The sequence below is a fragment of the Lontra canadensis genome, unplaced genomic scaffold (assembly GCF_010015895.1).
Source record: "Lontra canadensis isolate GAN:19392208 unplaced genomic scaffold, GSC_riverotter_1.0 scaffold63, whole genome shotgun sequence".
In the NCBI taxonomy this organism is placed as follows: domain Eukaryota; kingdom Metazoa; phylum Chordata; class Mammalia; order Carnivora; family Mustelidae; genus Lontra; species Lontra canadensis.
Genome location: NW_022631057.1, coordinates 1,211,405 through 1,228,745, shown reverse-complemented (window position 1 = coordinate 1,228,745; position 17,341 = coordinate 1,211,405). Strand labels below are relative to the sequence as shown.

General features: G+C 36.1%; 1 protein-coding gene across 4 annotated transcripts in view; it reads left to right on the top strand.

Annotated features, from left to right (window-relative positions):
* SYT14 (synaptotagmin 14) overlaps window positions 1–17,341 on the top strand; it is a 185,409-nt gene that overhangs the window by 62,731 nt on the left and 105,337 nt on the right. For 3 of the 4 annotated variants that reach the window (XM_032878108.1, XM_032878107.1, XM_032878109.1), the window contains 2 exons: window positions 4,804–4,968; window positions 11,810–12,025. In XM_032878108.1, coding sequence (XP_032733999.1) covers window positions 4,804–4,968; window positions 11,810–12,025 — 381 coding nt within the window. Of the gene's footprint in view, window positions 1–4,803; window positions 4,969–8,177; window positions 8,250–11,809; window positions 12,026–17,341 lie in introns of those variants that run through there. The other variant, XM_032878110.1, reaches the window with a different exon arrangement.

The window sequence follows — 17,341 nt, the reverse complement described above, 5'->3', positions numbered from 1 at the left end:
GGAAAGTAGAATTCTGTAATACATTCAGAGTCAAAATGGATTTGCTCCTGCTTTTATTTTTTAAGAGTATTATTTCATCATTTTCTTCCTATGAACAATTTATCTGTAGAAATTAAAATGAATTGTATTACTATTATTGAAACTTGAATTTTGACAAAAGTGTTTTTTTCATCTTTTGTAAATATATATGTTCATTTCTAAATGTATAGTAAAGATAACTATAAAGCCAGTTAACTATATGTAACATAGGTAAGTAATCATTAATCTTGGACAAGCTAAACTTTTTGTATTTCCTGGTGAGACAGTATGTCTTTTTACTTTGCAGTATAATCTTTACATACTTCATAATATAAAATCCAAATCATACAATGTTTTCTCTTAATGTTTATAGTGAGCTGTAGAACCTTGACCACGTAGCGTTCCCTTTTATTTTATATTGCAGGTTGGCATACAAGGAAGCAGTATTGCTTGATGTATAAGAACATGGGCTCTGGAGTCAGAATATCTGGGTTCAAATCCAGGTTCTACTGTTTCCTATATTTGTGACCTTAAACAAGTTAATTAGTCTCTGGGCCTCAGTTTACTAAAGATTAAGGTGATGTGTAGTACTTACCTATTATAAAGTTGTTTTGACCATTAAGTTTTAAAATAAGAGGGATTACAGCAATGCCTGGCAAATAGGAAGCAATAGGGATTAGTGTTTGACATTTTGGCTCAAGAGTCATTGTGCCTGCCTTCAAATCAAGACTCTATCACTGAATAATAATATTAAGGTCTTGAAAATTCTGCTTAACTCTTTCTGAGCTTCAATTCCCATTATCTGTAAAATTGGGTTATAGTGAAGAATCAGCTGGATAATGCTTGTAACTCCTTAGTGTAATGCTTAAAACAAGCAAAGAGAAAAAAAGAGAATGAGAGAGAGAGGTGAAACCAAGAAACAGACTCTTAACTATGGAGAACAGACTGATGCTTACCAGGGAGGTGGGTGGGGGGTGGGTGAAGTCAGTGATGGACATTAAGTAGAACGTTTGCTGTGATGAGCACCGGGTGTTGTATGGAGATGCTGAATCACTGTATTGTACACCTGAAACTAATATTACAGTGTATGTTAACTAACTGGAATTTAAATGTTTTTAAAAAAGCCCTTAGCAAATAATAAGCACTCTTCAATATTTCGTGTTGCTAATATTGTTATTATTTGGTCTTGGTTTTATTGTTTATCACATGTGAATTTTACAAATTTGGATTATGGGAAAATAATGCATTAGTGTATTCCAAGTTATTGTTAACTCAAATTTGATTTGGCAAATTAAATTCTTCAGATGTGTGATATTAACCTAAACTAATTATCTGTTTGCTGTTAAATAGATTTTGAAGCTCCTCCTTAAAAGGTAATATGCAGTTTGCACTAGCGTTTACTTGCTTGCAGTGGCTAATCTAGAATTGGGGGGAAGAGAAGGTTTATGTACAGATAATTTAATCATAATCCTAGGAATACCTGTGCAGACTGGCTTTGTAAGCAGATTCATAATGTAAATAAGATTTTAGGCATAACTTCTTTTTTTAAAGGTTTTTATTTGAGAGAGAAAGCAAGCAAGAGAGAGCATGAACAGTGGGGAGGGACAGAAGGAGAAGGAGGAAGCAGGCTCCCTGCTGAACAGAGAGCCCGATGTGGGGCTCCATCGCGGGACCCTGAAATCATGACCTGAGCTGAAAGCAGAGGCTTTAACCCCCTGAGCCACCCAGGTGCCCCAGAACTCCTCCTACTCTGAATCAACAAACAGACTGAGGGTTCCTGGAGGAGTGAGGGATGAAGGGATGGGATAACTGGGTGATACAATGAGCACTGGGTATTATATACAGCTGATGAATCACTGAACTCTACCTCTGAAACACATAATACATTATATGTTAATTACTTGAATTTAAATTAAAAAAAAAAACCTCCTCTTGCATTGCCACTAATCACTCCCTACTATATTCTAGTTTCCTAAATGTTTTAAGCAATGTAGCTCTGCAAACACAAAATCTTTAGGACGGTATTCAGGTTTCTTTGACGTTTTGGATCTTGCTTTTATCTCCAGCCTCAGGTCCTCTGGTATATTCCAGATCTACCCTGAACACGCATTTATTCGTTTATTCATTTACAGATATTTATATAACGTCAACTATGCGGCATTGTGCTAGGTGCTTTGAGAACATGGAGGCCAATAAGACCCATTAGCACTTATAGAATGCCATGCACACTGCTTTTATGTCTTTTACCGTCTCTTTCATCGGTCCTTTCACTGTTTGATAGAGTCTTACTCATCTTTCATGCTCTACTCAAGTGTTACCTCCTTTCTGCAGCATTTGGAACTTCGTCAGGTAGTGTTTCTTTGTGTTCCAGTAATACTTCCTATTCCTGCCTCTATCATAGCACTTACTGTATTATCCTTGTTTATAGTTGACTCCCCACCATACCCCCAGTTAAATTTTCAAGTGGGAAGGAGGGAGATGAAAAGAGAAAGAAATAAGGCCTGAGACATGAGATAGGAAGAGGCAAGAAGAGGAGAGAAGGAAGACAGGAGAAGCCGTAGGAGTAGTGTTTAAAAGCACAGACCCTGTAGCCAGACAAGGTTTTGAATCCTGACTCTTCCACTTATAAGCTGGGCACATAATTTAATATCTCCATATCACAATTTATAATGAGGATAATAGTCTAATTGTGAATATTTAAGAAGTTAATATACGTGAACTACTTAAAACAGTCACTGTATGTAACATACAGTATATGTATTTGTTGCTATTTTTATTAGCAATAGTTAGCTTTCTTAAGTGAGGTGAGCTATGTTTTCTCTCATTTAGTCTTCTAAGAGACAGGAGATTTTCAGGTTGCATATTATCTATCCCTGTGTGTTCACTTAAATGCATCAGATTTTCAGGTGTATTTTGGATGAGGGCTAAAGGGGGAGCTCCTATACATATGTGTTTACAGTGTAACATTGAATATAAGTTGATTGAGCATTTTGCCTTTTTATACCAGGTCCTGTCCTGCTTCTGACTTCTCTAGCTATGAGAATTGCTGAAGATAATTCTTCTGTTTTCATTTTTGCTTCATCCTTCAGGCTTGATCCATAGCACTGTTTTTGGTAATATGGCTTGGATTTTTAAGTTAAAATACTGTTCTCTTTTCTGACAGTTCTCCAGCCTGAAAAATGAGACAGCGGTAAAGTCTGGGCATAACATCTTGTTTCTAGTAGCGTGATCTGTTCATCAACCTGATATTTAGACTGGATTTCTACCATTCAGTCTCTCCTCTTTTCCCTTTACAATGTCACTCTGCTCTGTCCTGTATCACAATATTGTTGATCCAGCCTTGAATAGACTATATAATGTCCTAGAAGGTCTACACCTGGGGTGGCTGGCTTTCACAAATAATGAAAAGCTAGTAGATAAAACCAGTTATCATTGGGCTGGTTGGTGAGTTCATTTTAAACAAATGAGTTGTAGATGCTAATTGCTATGGCTCTTCTATTCAAGGAAGAATCTTGGAGGAGATGACATTTTAGCTGCTACTTGAGCAGTGGGAGAAGAAAGAGTAGATTGTAGGTTGTAGAGGATATTTGAGGCTTAGGATTCGTTCTCACCTAATACCTGAGTATTAAATATAAGGCATTAGGCATAAAAAATTTAGTTCCTATTTAACTCCAAATGATTGATATAGTGACAAAGCAAACGTTGAAAGACAGATTGCTGAGAATTAGAGAAGTTGTAGATTTTTTTGTTGATGTTCTCACTTTGCAGTCTCCATGGATGATTTCATGTATTATCTTGAGATCAGAGTCTCTTGAGATCAGATTCTCTTGAAAATCTGGTTTATTGTAACAAAGTTCTATTGAGTTTCTGGAATATACAGTGATTTCCTGTCTTTGGACCTTTTTGCACTTGCCGTTCCTTCTGCCTGGGATAGTGTTAATTCTTGATAATTCTTAGATTATAATCATGGAGGCCATAATTTTTCAGAAAAGCCTACTGGATCCTTCAACACTGGCTTAAGTGTTTCTGTGGCTCATAGTCCTGTTCTTCCCTACTCACAGCCTGTACCACACTGCGTTCTAGTGTTTCACCAGCCTGTTTATCGAAGGCAGGACCTGTGTATGTGATAATGCCTGGTGTGTGGCTGCTGGTCCAAAATATTTGTTGATTGAATGAATGAATGGGATATGGTAGAGAGCAGACTCGGTCATTCCAGGCGACAGGAAGAAAATAAACAACAAAGACGAGGTGTATGGTAATGCATATCGCTGATTCGGAGGCAATGAGTGGAACCATTTGATTAGAGTATAATACTAGAAAGAGAGGCTGGAGCTTTGGATGCCAAGTTAAGAAGTCCAGAGTTTATTAAATAAAATGGGCCATTGAAGCTTTTAGAGATAAGAATAATAATATATGTTCTTAAAATTTGGTTAAATAAGATACCTGTGTGTGGGAAATAATTTTTTCTAATTCTTGTACTAAAATTTTTTAATACTCTTAAGTGGGCTAGGTTTGTAATTGTCTACTTTATAAACTCCTGTATTATAAGATTGCTCCAACAGAAATTATACAGAAAATTTTAGGTTTGAGTAAGTACTTCTGAGTGAATTGAACAGCTCATTAAACTGTGCCATTTGTTTTTCTTATAAACCTATGTAAACTATGACAATTAAAAAGTATAACTCAACTCAGGCAGTAATCTAACATATGTTTGGGGGTTTCCTTCTTCTTATCTGTAGCTTAAAGAAGAATAAATGCTTACAGCTGTGACTTTTTTTTCTCTAGTATCTCCAGAGGCAGTTGGATTTTTGTCAGCTGTTGGGGTGTTTATTATCTTGATGCTGCTCCTTTTTCTCTATATTAATAAGAAGTTCTGTTTTGAAAATGTTGGCGGGTTTCCAGATCTTGGTTCAGGATACAGTACAAGGAAGAACTCACAAGATAAAATTTGTAAGTATCATCACTGCTTTTCTTATTTGTTCTTTTTATCTATACCATTCTGTTATTTTTTTAAACATATATTGTAAGGTTGGTTTTGACATACTATAAAGTAACATTCGAGCCACTTTTCTGTGAGAGTAAAAAAAAAAAATCTATTGAGTAAATTATGTTCAATTATCTTTGTTATTCACGAATTGCTAATATATCACATAAAGATGAACTGCATGCTATCAGAAAACCACATTTTTATTTTTCATACATAAGGTATGCTTTTGAGCCTGTAGTATGAGTAGATATGCTTTAAGAAGGAAGTACCTTTCTGCTCTATACAGCTTAAATCTTACTGTCCAAGTAACTCTCTGGAGAGCTTGCCCCCATATTCCCATAGAAGGCTTTGAAAAGTATTCACCCTTTTTCTTTACCTCCTATCGAATGATGGATAATTTTATTGTTTGGAGAAAGTGGTTTGGAGAAAGTAGAGAAAGTGTACAGATAAAGTCTGGTTGTAAAAATTAGTGTTCCTTTCCCTCTGTTGGTACCATAGGCATTATATCACTTTTTGTCACTTAAAACTACAAGAGACTAGAAGACACGAGGGCTGTAATCCTGTTCTTTCTTCCATGAAAATTATTCCGTGGAGTTAATTTTTTTATATTATGATAGAAGTTCTTTATTAGCTCTTTCCAAAGATTGACTTATATATTTGTAAAAATATATTATATATTATATATATAAATGATAGCAGAAGCAAGCTGAGAATTATAAAGGCGAGGTGTTAATTTAGAACAGTATTTCAGAGCATTAGCAGAAAAACCTTGCTCTTCTTGTTTATGTTGAAGAGATTTTTTGTCTTATTTCTGGTAACTTAAAAAGTGATAACATTATCATTTATAAAAATCTATGGGTTATTGAATTACATCTGTAACTTCTGCATCAGGAAAGAGTAGTACTTTTGTGTTTTTGTTTGAAGTTTTAGCATTTCTCATACTTTAGCTTCTTGATCATTTGTGTAGAGTTGAACTGGTTACAGGTATCTCTTTGGGCAGCCTCCAGGAATCCCCTTGTTCAGCTTTTCTGGTTTTTCTCTGGTCTAATAACCCCTTTACACCCTTAAAAATTATTGAACACTCCAAAGAACCTTTGTTTATGTGACTTATATCTATTGTTAAAGTACCATATTAGAAGTTAAAACTGAGAACATTTAAAAATATTCTTAACAATTTATTGGTCTTAAAAAAACCCCAATAACTTGTTGTGATGAGCACTGGGTGTTACATGTAAGTGATGGATCACTAAAATTCAACTCCTGAAACCAGTAGTACCCTATATGTTAACTAGCTAGAATGTAAATAAGAACTTGGAACAGAAAAATCCACAGAAACCCCAATAAGCCTATTACATACATGTTAAAAATAAGTAACATTTTTTAACTTAAAAAACTATATATTTTTTTACTCCCCCGCCACCAAAAATGGTGAGAAGAGTGCCGTTGTTTTATATTTTCTACAAATCCCTTTAATGACTCACAAAGAAGAACCAGCTGTTATTCTCATGTCTGCTTCTGCATTCAATCTGCCATATAGCCTCTGGAAAACTCCAGTGTTCATTTATGAGCAAATGAAAGTAAAAAAGTTAAACATCCCCTCACTGTTACTATAAAAATAGTTTTGACCTTGAAGATCCTTTGGAAAGGTTTTGGGAACCTTCGTACTTTTTCTGAGCCTTTTTTTTTTTTTCACTTATGAAATAAGAAGAATAATATTTACCTCCAAGAGTTACTGTGAGAACAGGTATGATACAACTTGTAAATCACAATGCTTTGCATCCAGTAGCCACTCGGCAGGTGACCCCCTGCTCTTTTTTCTATCCTGACCTCTGCACAGATTGCTCATTTTCCCTTTAATAGTTGTCTTAATTTGAAATGATATTGGTAGTTTGTTAGTAATATAGGGTAGTTCCCCTACATAGACTATTAATAAATAAACCAAAAGTCCATAATAAAAATCCTTTTTATACTTCTTCTTGCAGGTATAGAATAAAAAACCAATAGTATTTGAGGGGAAAATATTGTTTTGCGGCTGGTATGATAGCTATGGAGAGGGAAAAAATGTCATTACATGTAAGCCAAGTGGTTTGATTTTTTTTTTTTTTTTTGGAAGAGTTTTTGCCTCGACGTATTTCTTTCAATGCATAATGCATTTACAGAAAGATTAAAAACCACAATGCAAAATAATAATATCAAGCTCATGAGTAACAACATTTAAGTACATTTTAAATTCAAATTCCTAAGCGGTTGATATTTTGAGAAGAGAAAATTCCATTATTGCATCTGTTAGGAATAAGGAATTAGAAAATGGCATTTTTCAAAACTTTCCAGCAGAATCTGCCTTCAGTGTCTTCTCTGGTGGACACAATCAGTAATGCTGTAGAAGATTTAGCCACTGCTGTTGGGGAAGTCAGCTACGCTTTAACTGACTCGGTTGCTGAACAGGTAACAAGTATGATCAATGGCTTTCGCCCAGAAGAAGAAAGCTCTGCAGCAGCAGAAGCAGAAGTAGCAGAGACCCCTCAACAAGCAAGTAGCAGGTCACCAGAACTCCCCAAAGACACTAACTGTCAGAAAACAGAGTCCAGTTTAGAGCACAGAGCGAATCGAATCAGTTGCTACAATACTTCAGTTTCACAAAAGCAAGATCACAGAATGAATGAAGAAAGAGGAGTCAAACATATTAATGACAGGCAACAGACTCTATCAAAATATCAAGAAAGCAATAGTGCTGGTGGTGATTCTTTGTTGAAAGGTCCCCTGAGTGATGGTGGGATATCAGTTATCAAACAGAATGCAAGGGCTGGATCGGCTTGTCAAGAACTTGAACATACTGACAGATGTAAAAAAATTGGATTGGGAATGCCCAATAAGGGTAAGAGTGACTTAAAAGAGGTAAGATACCAAGAAATGAAAGAAGATCATTTAAAGAAGGCTGAAAAACATATTAAAAGTAAAGGATCTAAAGGGAGTGAGTGGTCAGGAAAGGAGTGTTCTCCAAAAGATATTTTGGCAAGCAACAGACATAGCATACAGAAACCTGTTATGAAAGAAGGCACACATCCAGCACCATCAGCTGATTCTAAAGAGAAGTTACATGGAAAAACCAAAGAACAGGAAAATCCAGCAATGTGCTACAAAATGAAAGGAGACATAAAAACAAAGAAAAATGAAGCCATTTCTGCCCACAAAGGAACAGCAAAGAGTAAAGATGAAAAGTATTCTAAGATAATACCAGGAAAAGGTGAGGTCTCCTCGTGTGGGTTTGAGTGATAAACTTTTCTCCTGATTTTTTAAATTAAGAACACATCCAAATTTCCAAACTTTCCTATACAAGTCTATCTAATTTAAGATTTTCTTGAATCCTCTTACCGGAAGACACTTTTAAGGTCATTTATTTTTTTTCTGACCATCATTTTGAAAGCAGTCATGTTCTTTATACACTGCTAAGTAAAGTATTGGCCCTGGTCCCTGCATTATTTGGCCAATTTTTCAGTGGCCCTAATTTTTCTTCATGATTGTTTATTCAACAACCAGAAACCCCATAATTTTAAGTAGTGCACATTCTCTAGTTGGAGTGTATTTAGTGTGCTGTAGTTGAATTTTAAAATTTTCTATTTTTGTGACTAACCCCTGAGACCTTTATACTATGTTGCCCTTGGAATCTATCCCAACAAGAATCTGTATCAAGTGTTTTTTATTTTTCCTTTAGAGCAATAGAAATTTATTTTATTCATTTATTTTTAAAGATTTTATTTATTCACTTGAGAGAGAGAGAGAGCGTGAGCAGGGGGAGGAGCAGAGGGAGAGGGACAAGCAGACTCCGTGCTGAGCTCAGAGCCCAATGAGGGGCTCCATCTCCTGACTCAGACCATGATCTGAACGGAAATCACAAGTCAGGCAGATGCTCAACTGACTGAGCCACCCAGGCGCCCCTAGAGTTTATTTTATTGAACAGCATGCTTCAGGATAAGTGTCTATTCATTTAGCCACATATTAAGAATTTTACATCAGTTCTGTATCTACAATGAGTATACGTGAACAGTCTATTATTTTTCACGAGTTCTTTATGTAGAATTAAGATTCCAACTAATCATTTACAGTTTTTAACGGCAGGATTTGTGACAATTTTCAAAACATTGAGCCGACAGTTAGTTGGTTTGGCTGCAGAATGGCTTTTACTGCTGGTGATTACTTCCAGAAATCCTTTAGTCATTTCCGTCTATTGCTGATCTGGTCACAAGGCCAAAAGTACACTGGCTTTTATTTAAAATGTGTATATCTGACATTTTTCTATACATTTAGATTCTCATAAAAATAAAAATCTGAGTGACAATAGAAATGAGGGAGACTTTGAGTTCTGCTGTGTGAATACATATATAATCAGGATCTGCTACTTATCAATTATATGAATGATTTTTAGATGATATCATAGAGGCTGATCCAGGATGGATAGCCTAATTAAAAAGGAAAGCCAGTTTTTGGAAATATGTCCCTTTTGGAGTCTTTTCAGTTATCAAGTTCAGTAGTTTTGGGTGGCCTTGGTTTAGTTTAGTTAGCCTTATTAATTGAAGGAGCAAAAATAAAGTAGAATACATATGTTATTCAGAAAATAACAGAATAGACAGTAGTCATAAGTGCTACATACATAGCAGTATACAGTTAATTTTGTTTTGATTTGTTTTCATTCAGAAGCATGCTCGTCCCTAGAAAACCCAAGTATCTCAGGCTTATAGATTATAGTCCAGACTAAATGTAAACATATTATGTTCTAGAAATCATTTGAAAATCATTTGACCTGTGGATTACTTCTTCATAGAGCTGAGCTGTAATGCTAATTAGTTAGTAGTAATATAGGTATTACTAGTACCTGTGTTCTGGGTTCGTTCACAGAGCCTCTATGGTATAGAAAGAGAAGGAAGAGTTCCCTTCCACATTTCTGAATGCATGACTGCTGTAGGTAATATTTTGTAATAGGTGAAGTGGGATGGCAGAATTTCTAGTGAGCCCCCTCAGAGCTCTCCTGCTGCCAGAGACCACCACCGTGGTAGCCCACAAAGTGCTAAGCTCTCACCAGGGGGTCAGAGGGCCCAGGTTCTAGTCCAGATCTGCCGTCACCCCAGTGCCAACTAATGGCACTCTCTGCCATGATGGGAAAGTTTCAGGTATTCCTTGTGGTAACCACTAGCCACACGCACATACTAAGCACTTGAGATGGAGCCAGCAGCACTGGGGAAACTGGGTTTTAAATTATTTTGTTTTAAATCAGATAGCTGCGTGTGGCTGGTGGCTACATACTGGGTTGTGCAGAATAGGACACTGGTCGTAGTTTTACCTCCTCATGGCTTTTTCTTACTAAATTAAAAAGGAGGACCTACACTAGTGACGTCCAAGTTCCCTTCATTCTGACTCTAAACATACCATTTCTCTCCCATATTTTTAAATTACTTAGTCTGCGTCTCCCCACCTGAATTTCAGACCTTGATTCCTTTCTTGCAGATGATTTCAAGTGTTTATAAAGAAAAAAATATCTCGACAGAACTAATAAATTCTACCTGCTGTGGTCTCTTTATCTTTCCAGAGTTTTTTTATTATTCTGAGAAGGCTCATATTAGGCTAAATGAACTTCAACATAGTGCAGTTTCAAAATTTTTACTTTAAAAAAAATGGTAACAACTAGTTACTATTATACTAGTTAACTATTATTTTAAGAATTATACAAGTTTTATATGTCCTGAAAAATTTATTTGAAATTTAGTTATACTTATGTAAAATTTTCTTAGTAATTCTCCCTTTCACAGAAAATAAGTGTGTATCCTTCCCCATATTTTTGTATGTGCCTACGAGCATCCACCACAAGTGTGTGTGTATATTGCATGTAGGGGTGTGTGTGTGTGTGTGTTTAAATGAGAACATAGTATGCCTTCTGTCTCATAACCTTCTCTTTTCCCGTAACGTAATGTTGTAGCTGCTGTTCCCTGTGAGCACCTGTGAGTTCACCTCCTCATTTGTAGTGATTGCATACTCTGTCGTTGCCTGGATACATCACAGTGTTCTTAACTGGGGCCCAGCGATGGACGTTTAGATTGTATTTTATTTTTGTTTTCTGCTATCTAGCACAGTGCAGTGAATTGTCTGAAATACATATCCTTGCTCATCTGTTTTTAATTATTTTCTTAGGCCGAATTCTTGGAAGGAATTGGTAAATTCCTAGAAATGAATCACAGACTGTGCAGATTTAAAGTTTGATGTGTATTGCCAGATTGCTCTCTAGAAGTGTACCAGTGATAGTTCTACCAGTAGTATATGTCTACCCATTTCTCTGTTCTCCTAGAACTAAGTATTATCATTTTTGAAAATTTGGACCCAGATGATAACTAAAATGTCTCTAGTCACATTCTAGTTTGAATCAGGTCCATATGTACTGGCGATACTTCTAAGTCTCTTTGTGTGCTTCTGATCCTTTAAAAAATAATTGTGTGAGATAACAAGTTCTGTTATCTCCTTTATCTGTAACTTGGTTGGAAAATCCCTGTGATGAACATTTTTTTATAATTAGAATATATAAATTGATCTTTTTCAATTAAAAATATGAAAATCCAAAACTTTTGGGCTTCTTAAATGAAAAAATTATGTTTATTTAAAGTTGAAAATTCGCATTGGGTATGTATCTGTATATTCATGTGTATATGGATATATATGACATATATCTCTGTGTGTGTGTGTGTGTGTGTGTGTGTGTATCAAATTTGTCATACTTTATTGTATTAAAATTTCGATTTGTTCTCCTGTCATTCCAAATAGATAATTCCTACATGGACAAAGATGAGCACGGTTCGTCCTCTGAGAGTGAAGATGAGGCACTGGGTAAATATCACGAGGCCTTGTCCAGAACACACAATTCCAGACTACCATTGGCAGATTCGAGACAAAAGAACTATGCTTGGGAAACAAGACACAAGTACAGTCCTCTGTCTGCAGAATATGATGGCTACAGTAGTGAAGCATCAATCGACGAAGGTAACACAGATGACTTAGTTTATTTTTTTAGATCACACACTATAGTATTAGATTATTTGTACCCAAAATTCTAGCCATCTGTGGCTGTGTGATAAACAAGAGATAAACAGAGTCACATTTCTATTAATATAATTTAGCAAAATTCAGATCTTTGGACTGAAGCCAAAACCCCAAACCCCTAAAAGTAAAACACCAAAAAATGTACAGACCATAGTAATTCTGTTTCTCTTTACACAATGTAAGAGTGAGGTAGAAGATGGAAGTCCGATGTTCTCTTACTTTGGAATCAGTCTCCAAACACCTGGCATAGGAACTGGCAGAGTCTAGGTCTCTTCTAGTGTTAAACTTGACTCTGGTGTGTCAGTATGTGCTTTTTCATTCAGTGTGGCCCCAAACAGAAGCCACATACTTCATGTGGCACACAGCAGGAGGAATGGTGATCTGTTCTGTGGAGGAAGAAAGTGTCCAGGATGGATTGAGAGCTCACACTGTATTACACTTTGCTTTAAGGGTGACTCTAGGAATTTTTAAGGATAACTTTGTCTCTAATTGATCTTTGCTTCATGTACTGACATTGACTTAAAACTCAGCCTATATACAAGATACGTGTCCACTCTAACATGTTTTTACATCTTTCTTTAAGGGAAATTAATTGCTATTAATTAAGGCATATTTATTTCCATGTTTTAGGTAGGTTGCTCACATGCTTGATAGAATGTATGAGTACTCCTAGTAATTATTATCTTTATACTCAGGTATGAAGAAGGAAGCAATATATCTTAGACAGCAATTTTTTATTACATCGAACACAAACTGTCCCTCATTTTATAGCCGTGGTTTGTGTTTAAGGGTCTTATAACTATTGATTACTTAAAGTCTTACCCCAGCTCAAAGAGTTGTCAAAGGAGCTAAGTCATCTTTTTTTTTTTTAATTTGGCTTAAGGCTAGCTAATGACTGAGGTATGTACCTCCTTTTTATTTCTACTAGGACACAATTTATAATAAGAAATTAAATACTGAGTAATTACTATATAGGAAACTTATGAGATGGTGGGGAAGAAATAAAAAATGTTAGACTCTACACTCAAAAATAACCTTTCTAATACTAGAGAAAATAAAACACGTGTTTACAAAGATAACCTAGTGATGTGAAGCAGTAAAGCCAGTCTCCAGCCCATGTCCACCCCTTCCACCCGGCATGTTAATAGTAGAGCTGCAAGAGAATGGGTTTTGAACCTGATCCTTGTTTACATTCTGGCTCTGGGACTTAACATATTGACTTAACGTATTAGCTACAAGCCTTGGGCAGGATAGTTAATGGTTTTCCGATTTGTTTCATTGTCTCTAAAATGTGGATCATACCTTCCTGATAGGGTTGTCATGAACATTACATGGTATATGTGGTAGTTTTTAGCAAAGTTCTGGCCCCTGTGTGTCAGTGACCAGTAAATGGTCACTGTGGCTAAGGGTGGTGGATACAGTGGTGGTGATGAGCGTGAGCGGCCGTGAACAAGGCCTGCACTTGTCATCTGTGACCCTGGACACTTTCCTTTTTGCAGCTTTGGTTTAGGGTTTTTATTTTTTCCTCCTCACTGCTTCTTCCCCCTCACTCCCTGCACTTCTGTGCTGTCTTGATTGCTTCCCCATGGTTCTGTTATTCTAGCACGGCTCTGTAGTCTGGGAGAAGAGCAGTGAGGAGAGAAGCATAACCTCACTAGTTTTTTGTTTTTTGTTTTTTTCTTGCTCTAAGTTCGGGAACTGGGACCAATGTCCTGGAGTCACCTTCTCTTTTCATTTTACCTATATGTTTGGGACCCATCTCTACTTTCCTACTGTTTCTACTCTCTATTAATTGATAAAGCACCCAGGCTAGATTGACTTTAGGCATTCTGAAATTAGATTTATTTCATAAACATTTGTCGAAAGCTTTCCTGTGCCATACTAGATACTGTGGATGTAAAGATGGATAAAACAAGCTTGTTTCAAAGAATCCACAGGCTAGAGGAGGAAGACCGTAGACAATATGTGTGATACAATATGGTAAGAGGTCTATTAGTTTCATGAACAAAGTGCTGTAGACATTCAGAGATGGAGGTGGCTCTGTTGTTTGGGAGGTGGGGATATGGGGAAGTCTAATGTAGTCTTCACAGAGTAGGTAAACTGGACTTGAGTAAGAACTGTTTCAACAGCCATGGAATAGTGATTGCATGAAAGCAAATGAGAGTGTATTTTAGTGTCTTTAGCTTAGGATCTGTGTTTGGAGAATGGGTAGGTGATGGGTTTGAATACCATGTTCAGGAGTTTTATTGTCTTATAGGAAATACAGAGTCCTGTAAGGTTTTTAAACTGGACGATATGGCACTTTTAGAAATGTATTTAAGAAAGATTATTTAACTATTATAACGGAAAATGAATTGAGGTACTAGAGGAAGAAAGGACCAGTTAGATAAACAATGATGAGATCTTCATTGGAAGTGAGTTTGGAGACACAGATTTCATAGATTTTAAGATGGTCTCAATATATCTTGAATGATTGAATGTGTGCAGTGAGTAAAGAATCAGGATTTTTAATTAGTTCAGAGTATTAGGGAAGTAAGTTTGTGTGGGAGGAGATAATTCAGTCTCCATCACGCTGAATCAGATGTCTAGAACATCCAGATGGAGATGGATATCCTTGTTGTTAAAATGCTGTCATTGAGCTTTAGGATGGAGAGATAACCAAGCAATAATGTAAGAAAACAGTAGAATAGGAGAATAGTTTTGTATCATATGTTATTGCTTATTGAAAAGTCAGAGCTGCTTTGAGCTCAAAATAGATTCAGTGAAATGGGGTAAGAAAGGAGAATTTGGAGGGGAGACTGATTCAGAGTTCACGGTCTTAGTAAAAGTAATTTCGAGTGATAGTAAATTCTTAACATGCCCCCTCACAAAGATGCAGAAGTACATATGAGATTCTTTTCTTTTTTTAATTTTTTATTTTTTTATAAACATACAATGTATTTTTATCCCCAGGGGTACAGGTCTGTGAATCGCCAGGTTTACACACTTCACAGCACTCACCATAGCACATACCCTCCCCAATGTCCATAACCCCACTCCCCTCTCCCAAACCCCCTCCCCCCAGCAACCCTCAGTTTATTTTGTGAGATTAAGAGTCACTTGTGGTTTGTCTCCCTCCCAATCCCATCTTGTTTCATTCATTCTTCTCCTACCCTCTTAACCCCCCATGTTGCATCTCTGCTTCCTCTACATATGAGATTCTAATCATAGTGTTCATCTTCTCCTTCCAGCCCAACAGTGGTAACCCTCCTCGCATCTGTTTGGGAAGGGAAGGGATTTGGTGGTCGTTCCTCTGTATAGCTAACTCAGCAGAAATACTGCTCATTTCCTGGCTGGTTGCCTAAGAGGACTGCTGAGTTAGTTCTCTTGGGAGGATTTGGTTCACTTTCTTGAGGTACATGTAAAGGGATAGATACGGTAGGTTATGTTTCTCTTAACTGCTCTGACCTTTTATTGTGCATATTCTGCAAGTTTATAAGGATCAGAGTTAACTGAGGTGTAGGTTGAGGTAACTCTAAAGGGAACTACAAGGTAGAAAGAAAAATACTCTAAAATGTCCATTTTTTACATGACGTACTATTACCTCATTAGTGCTGGTATAAGGAGCCATTAGTTCATTTCTCAACACTGAATAATTCTAGTAGAGAAGCTTTGGAACACCCAGTGCTGGAAATATCTGTAAAATTAGAAAGGGTCAGGGAGGACCTGGAGAGGCCTAGGAGAGAACAATATAGAACTTTCTGACAGGGTAGTAAGAACTACCATATTGAGCTCCTATTGCATACCTGACTGTTAGTTTCTGTACACACCATACTACTTAATCTTCACTGCAAATCATTGTAGTAGATAAGATTATCCCCATTTTACACAAGTGAGAAGAGATTTTAGATCAAGTAGGTAATTTTTAACCTAAGGTCACATGGTAAGTTTTAAAAACTCTAGTCAGGTCCACTGCAAAATGAATGTGGTTTTAGCTTCTGTTAGGTCATCCCTGCTACTCTAGTATCCAAACAAGGTCTCTTTCATACATGATTAACCTCTTCAGTTGAGCCCTTTAGAACAGTTTATCTATATAAAGCTGAAATACAGATACTCTAGAAAAAGTAAGAAATGTGATGACATATTTGTTATCATGTTTTCTCCTCTAGGTGGCCATATTAATCTTCCATTTTTTTGAATTACAGAAGGAAATGATATCTCTAAGAAATTTTTCCAGGAAAAATAAACATTAAATAATATATCCAATTTCCTTTGTTCACAGTGTTAATTTTATCTTTGCTGTGTTCTTAAAATTAAAGGCATTTTCTGATAATCCTATTTTATTTTTAAAAGGTTTCAAGAGTTAAGTAGTAGGCTATGGCTATCTTGTTCAAGAGTTGATAACTAGAACCTCTGAAATTCCATTCATGCATTTCTATGTTAGATAGGAGAAGCCTATTAAAGATGATTTTATAAGTAAAGAACAAATTTAGTGTAAAATTATTAGAATGTCTGTTATTTATGACTTTTCATTCTTAGTTCACCACAGAGATTACCAAGCTATATTTACATATTGTGGCATAGCTATAGAACTAGAACCATATGTTGTTATTTTAGGGTGAGTTAACTGAAAATGCTATTTAAAATAATTTCCAGCCCCACTTATTTCTTTGGGGTATGTGGCCCAGACATATACACACACCTGTCATTCTCTTTCTTATGGCTGCTTCACAAGCTTCATGCTGTTAATTTTGATGTTATATTAAAATTAGGAGCATTAAAACATATTGACTTGTACATTTTATTTAAATGTTACTTTTAAAATAATTTAATACTGAACAAATTATGTATACTTTAGGTGCATTTTAACTGCTTTATAAAGATTATTCTGTGAATTTTCATAATTTCTTTGTGAAGAAGGCAAATACAAAAAAATTCTGTCTGCATTTTCCAGATGGCTTTGTCACAGAAATGTTTAGTGTCTTAGAGCAGTGGAGGTCATATATATTACATGATTTGTTCAGATTCTTGGTAAACTTTTTCTTTGATTTCAGGTTTTTGTTTATGTACATTTTTTCCTCTGAAGAGAGAGAGAGAGTTTGTGTGTGTGTGTGTGTGTGTGTGTGTGTGTGTGTGTGTAGTTTTATATAGGGCCAGTTTGAAGAGAAATTAATATTAAAGACTTCTCCATCTTTGTGTTTTGGAGGTCTTTCTATGTGATGAGATCAGTCGCTTACAGTAGTGTAGAATTCTTGTATAGTGCTACTTCTGCAGGCT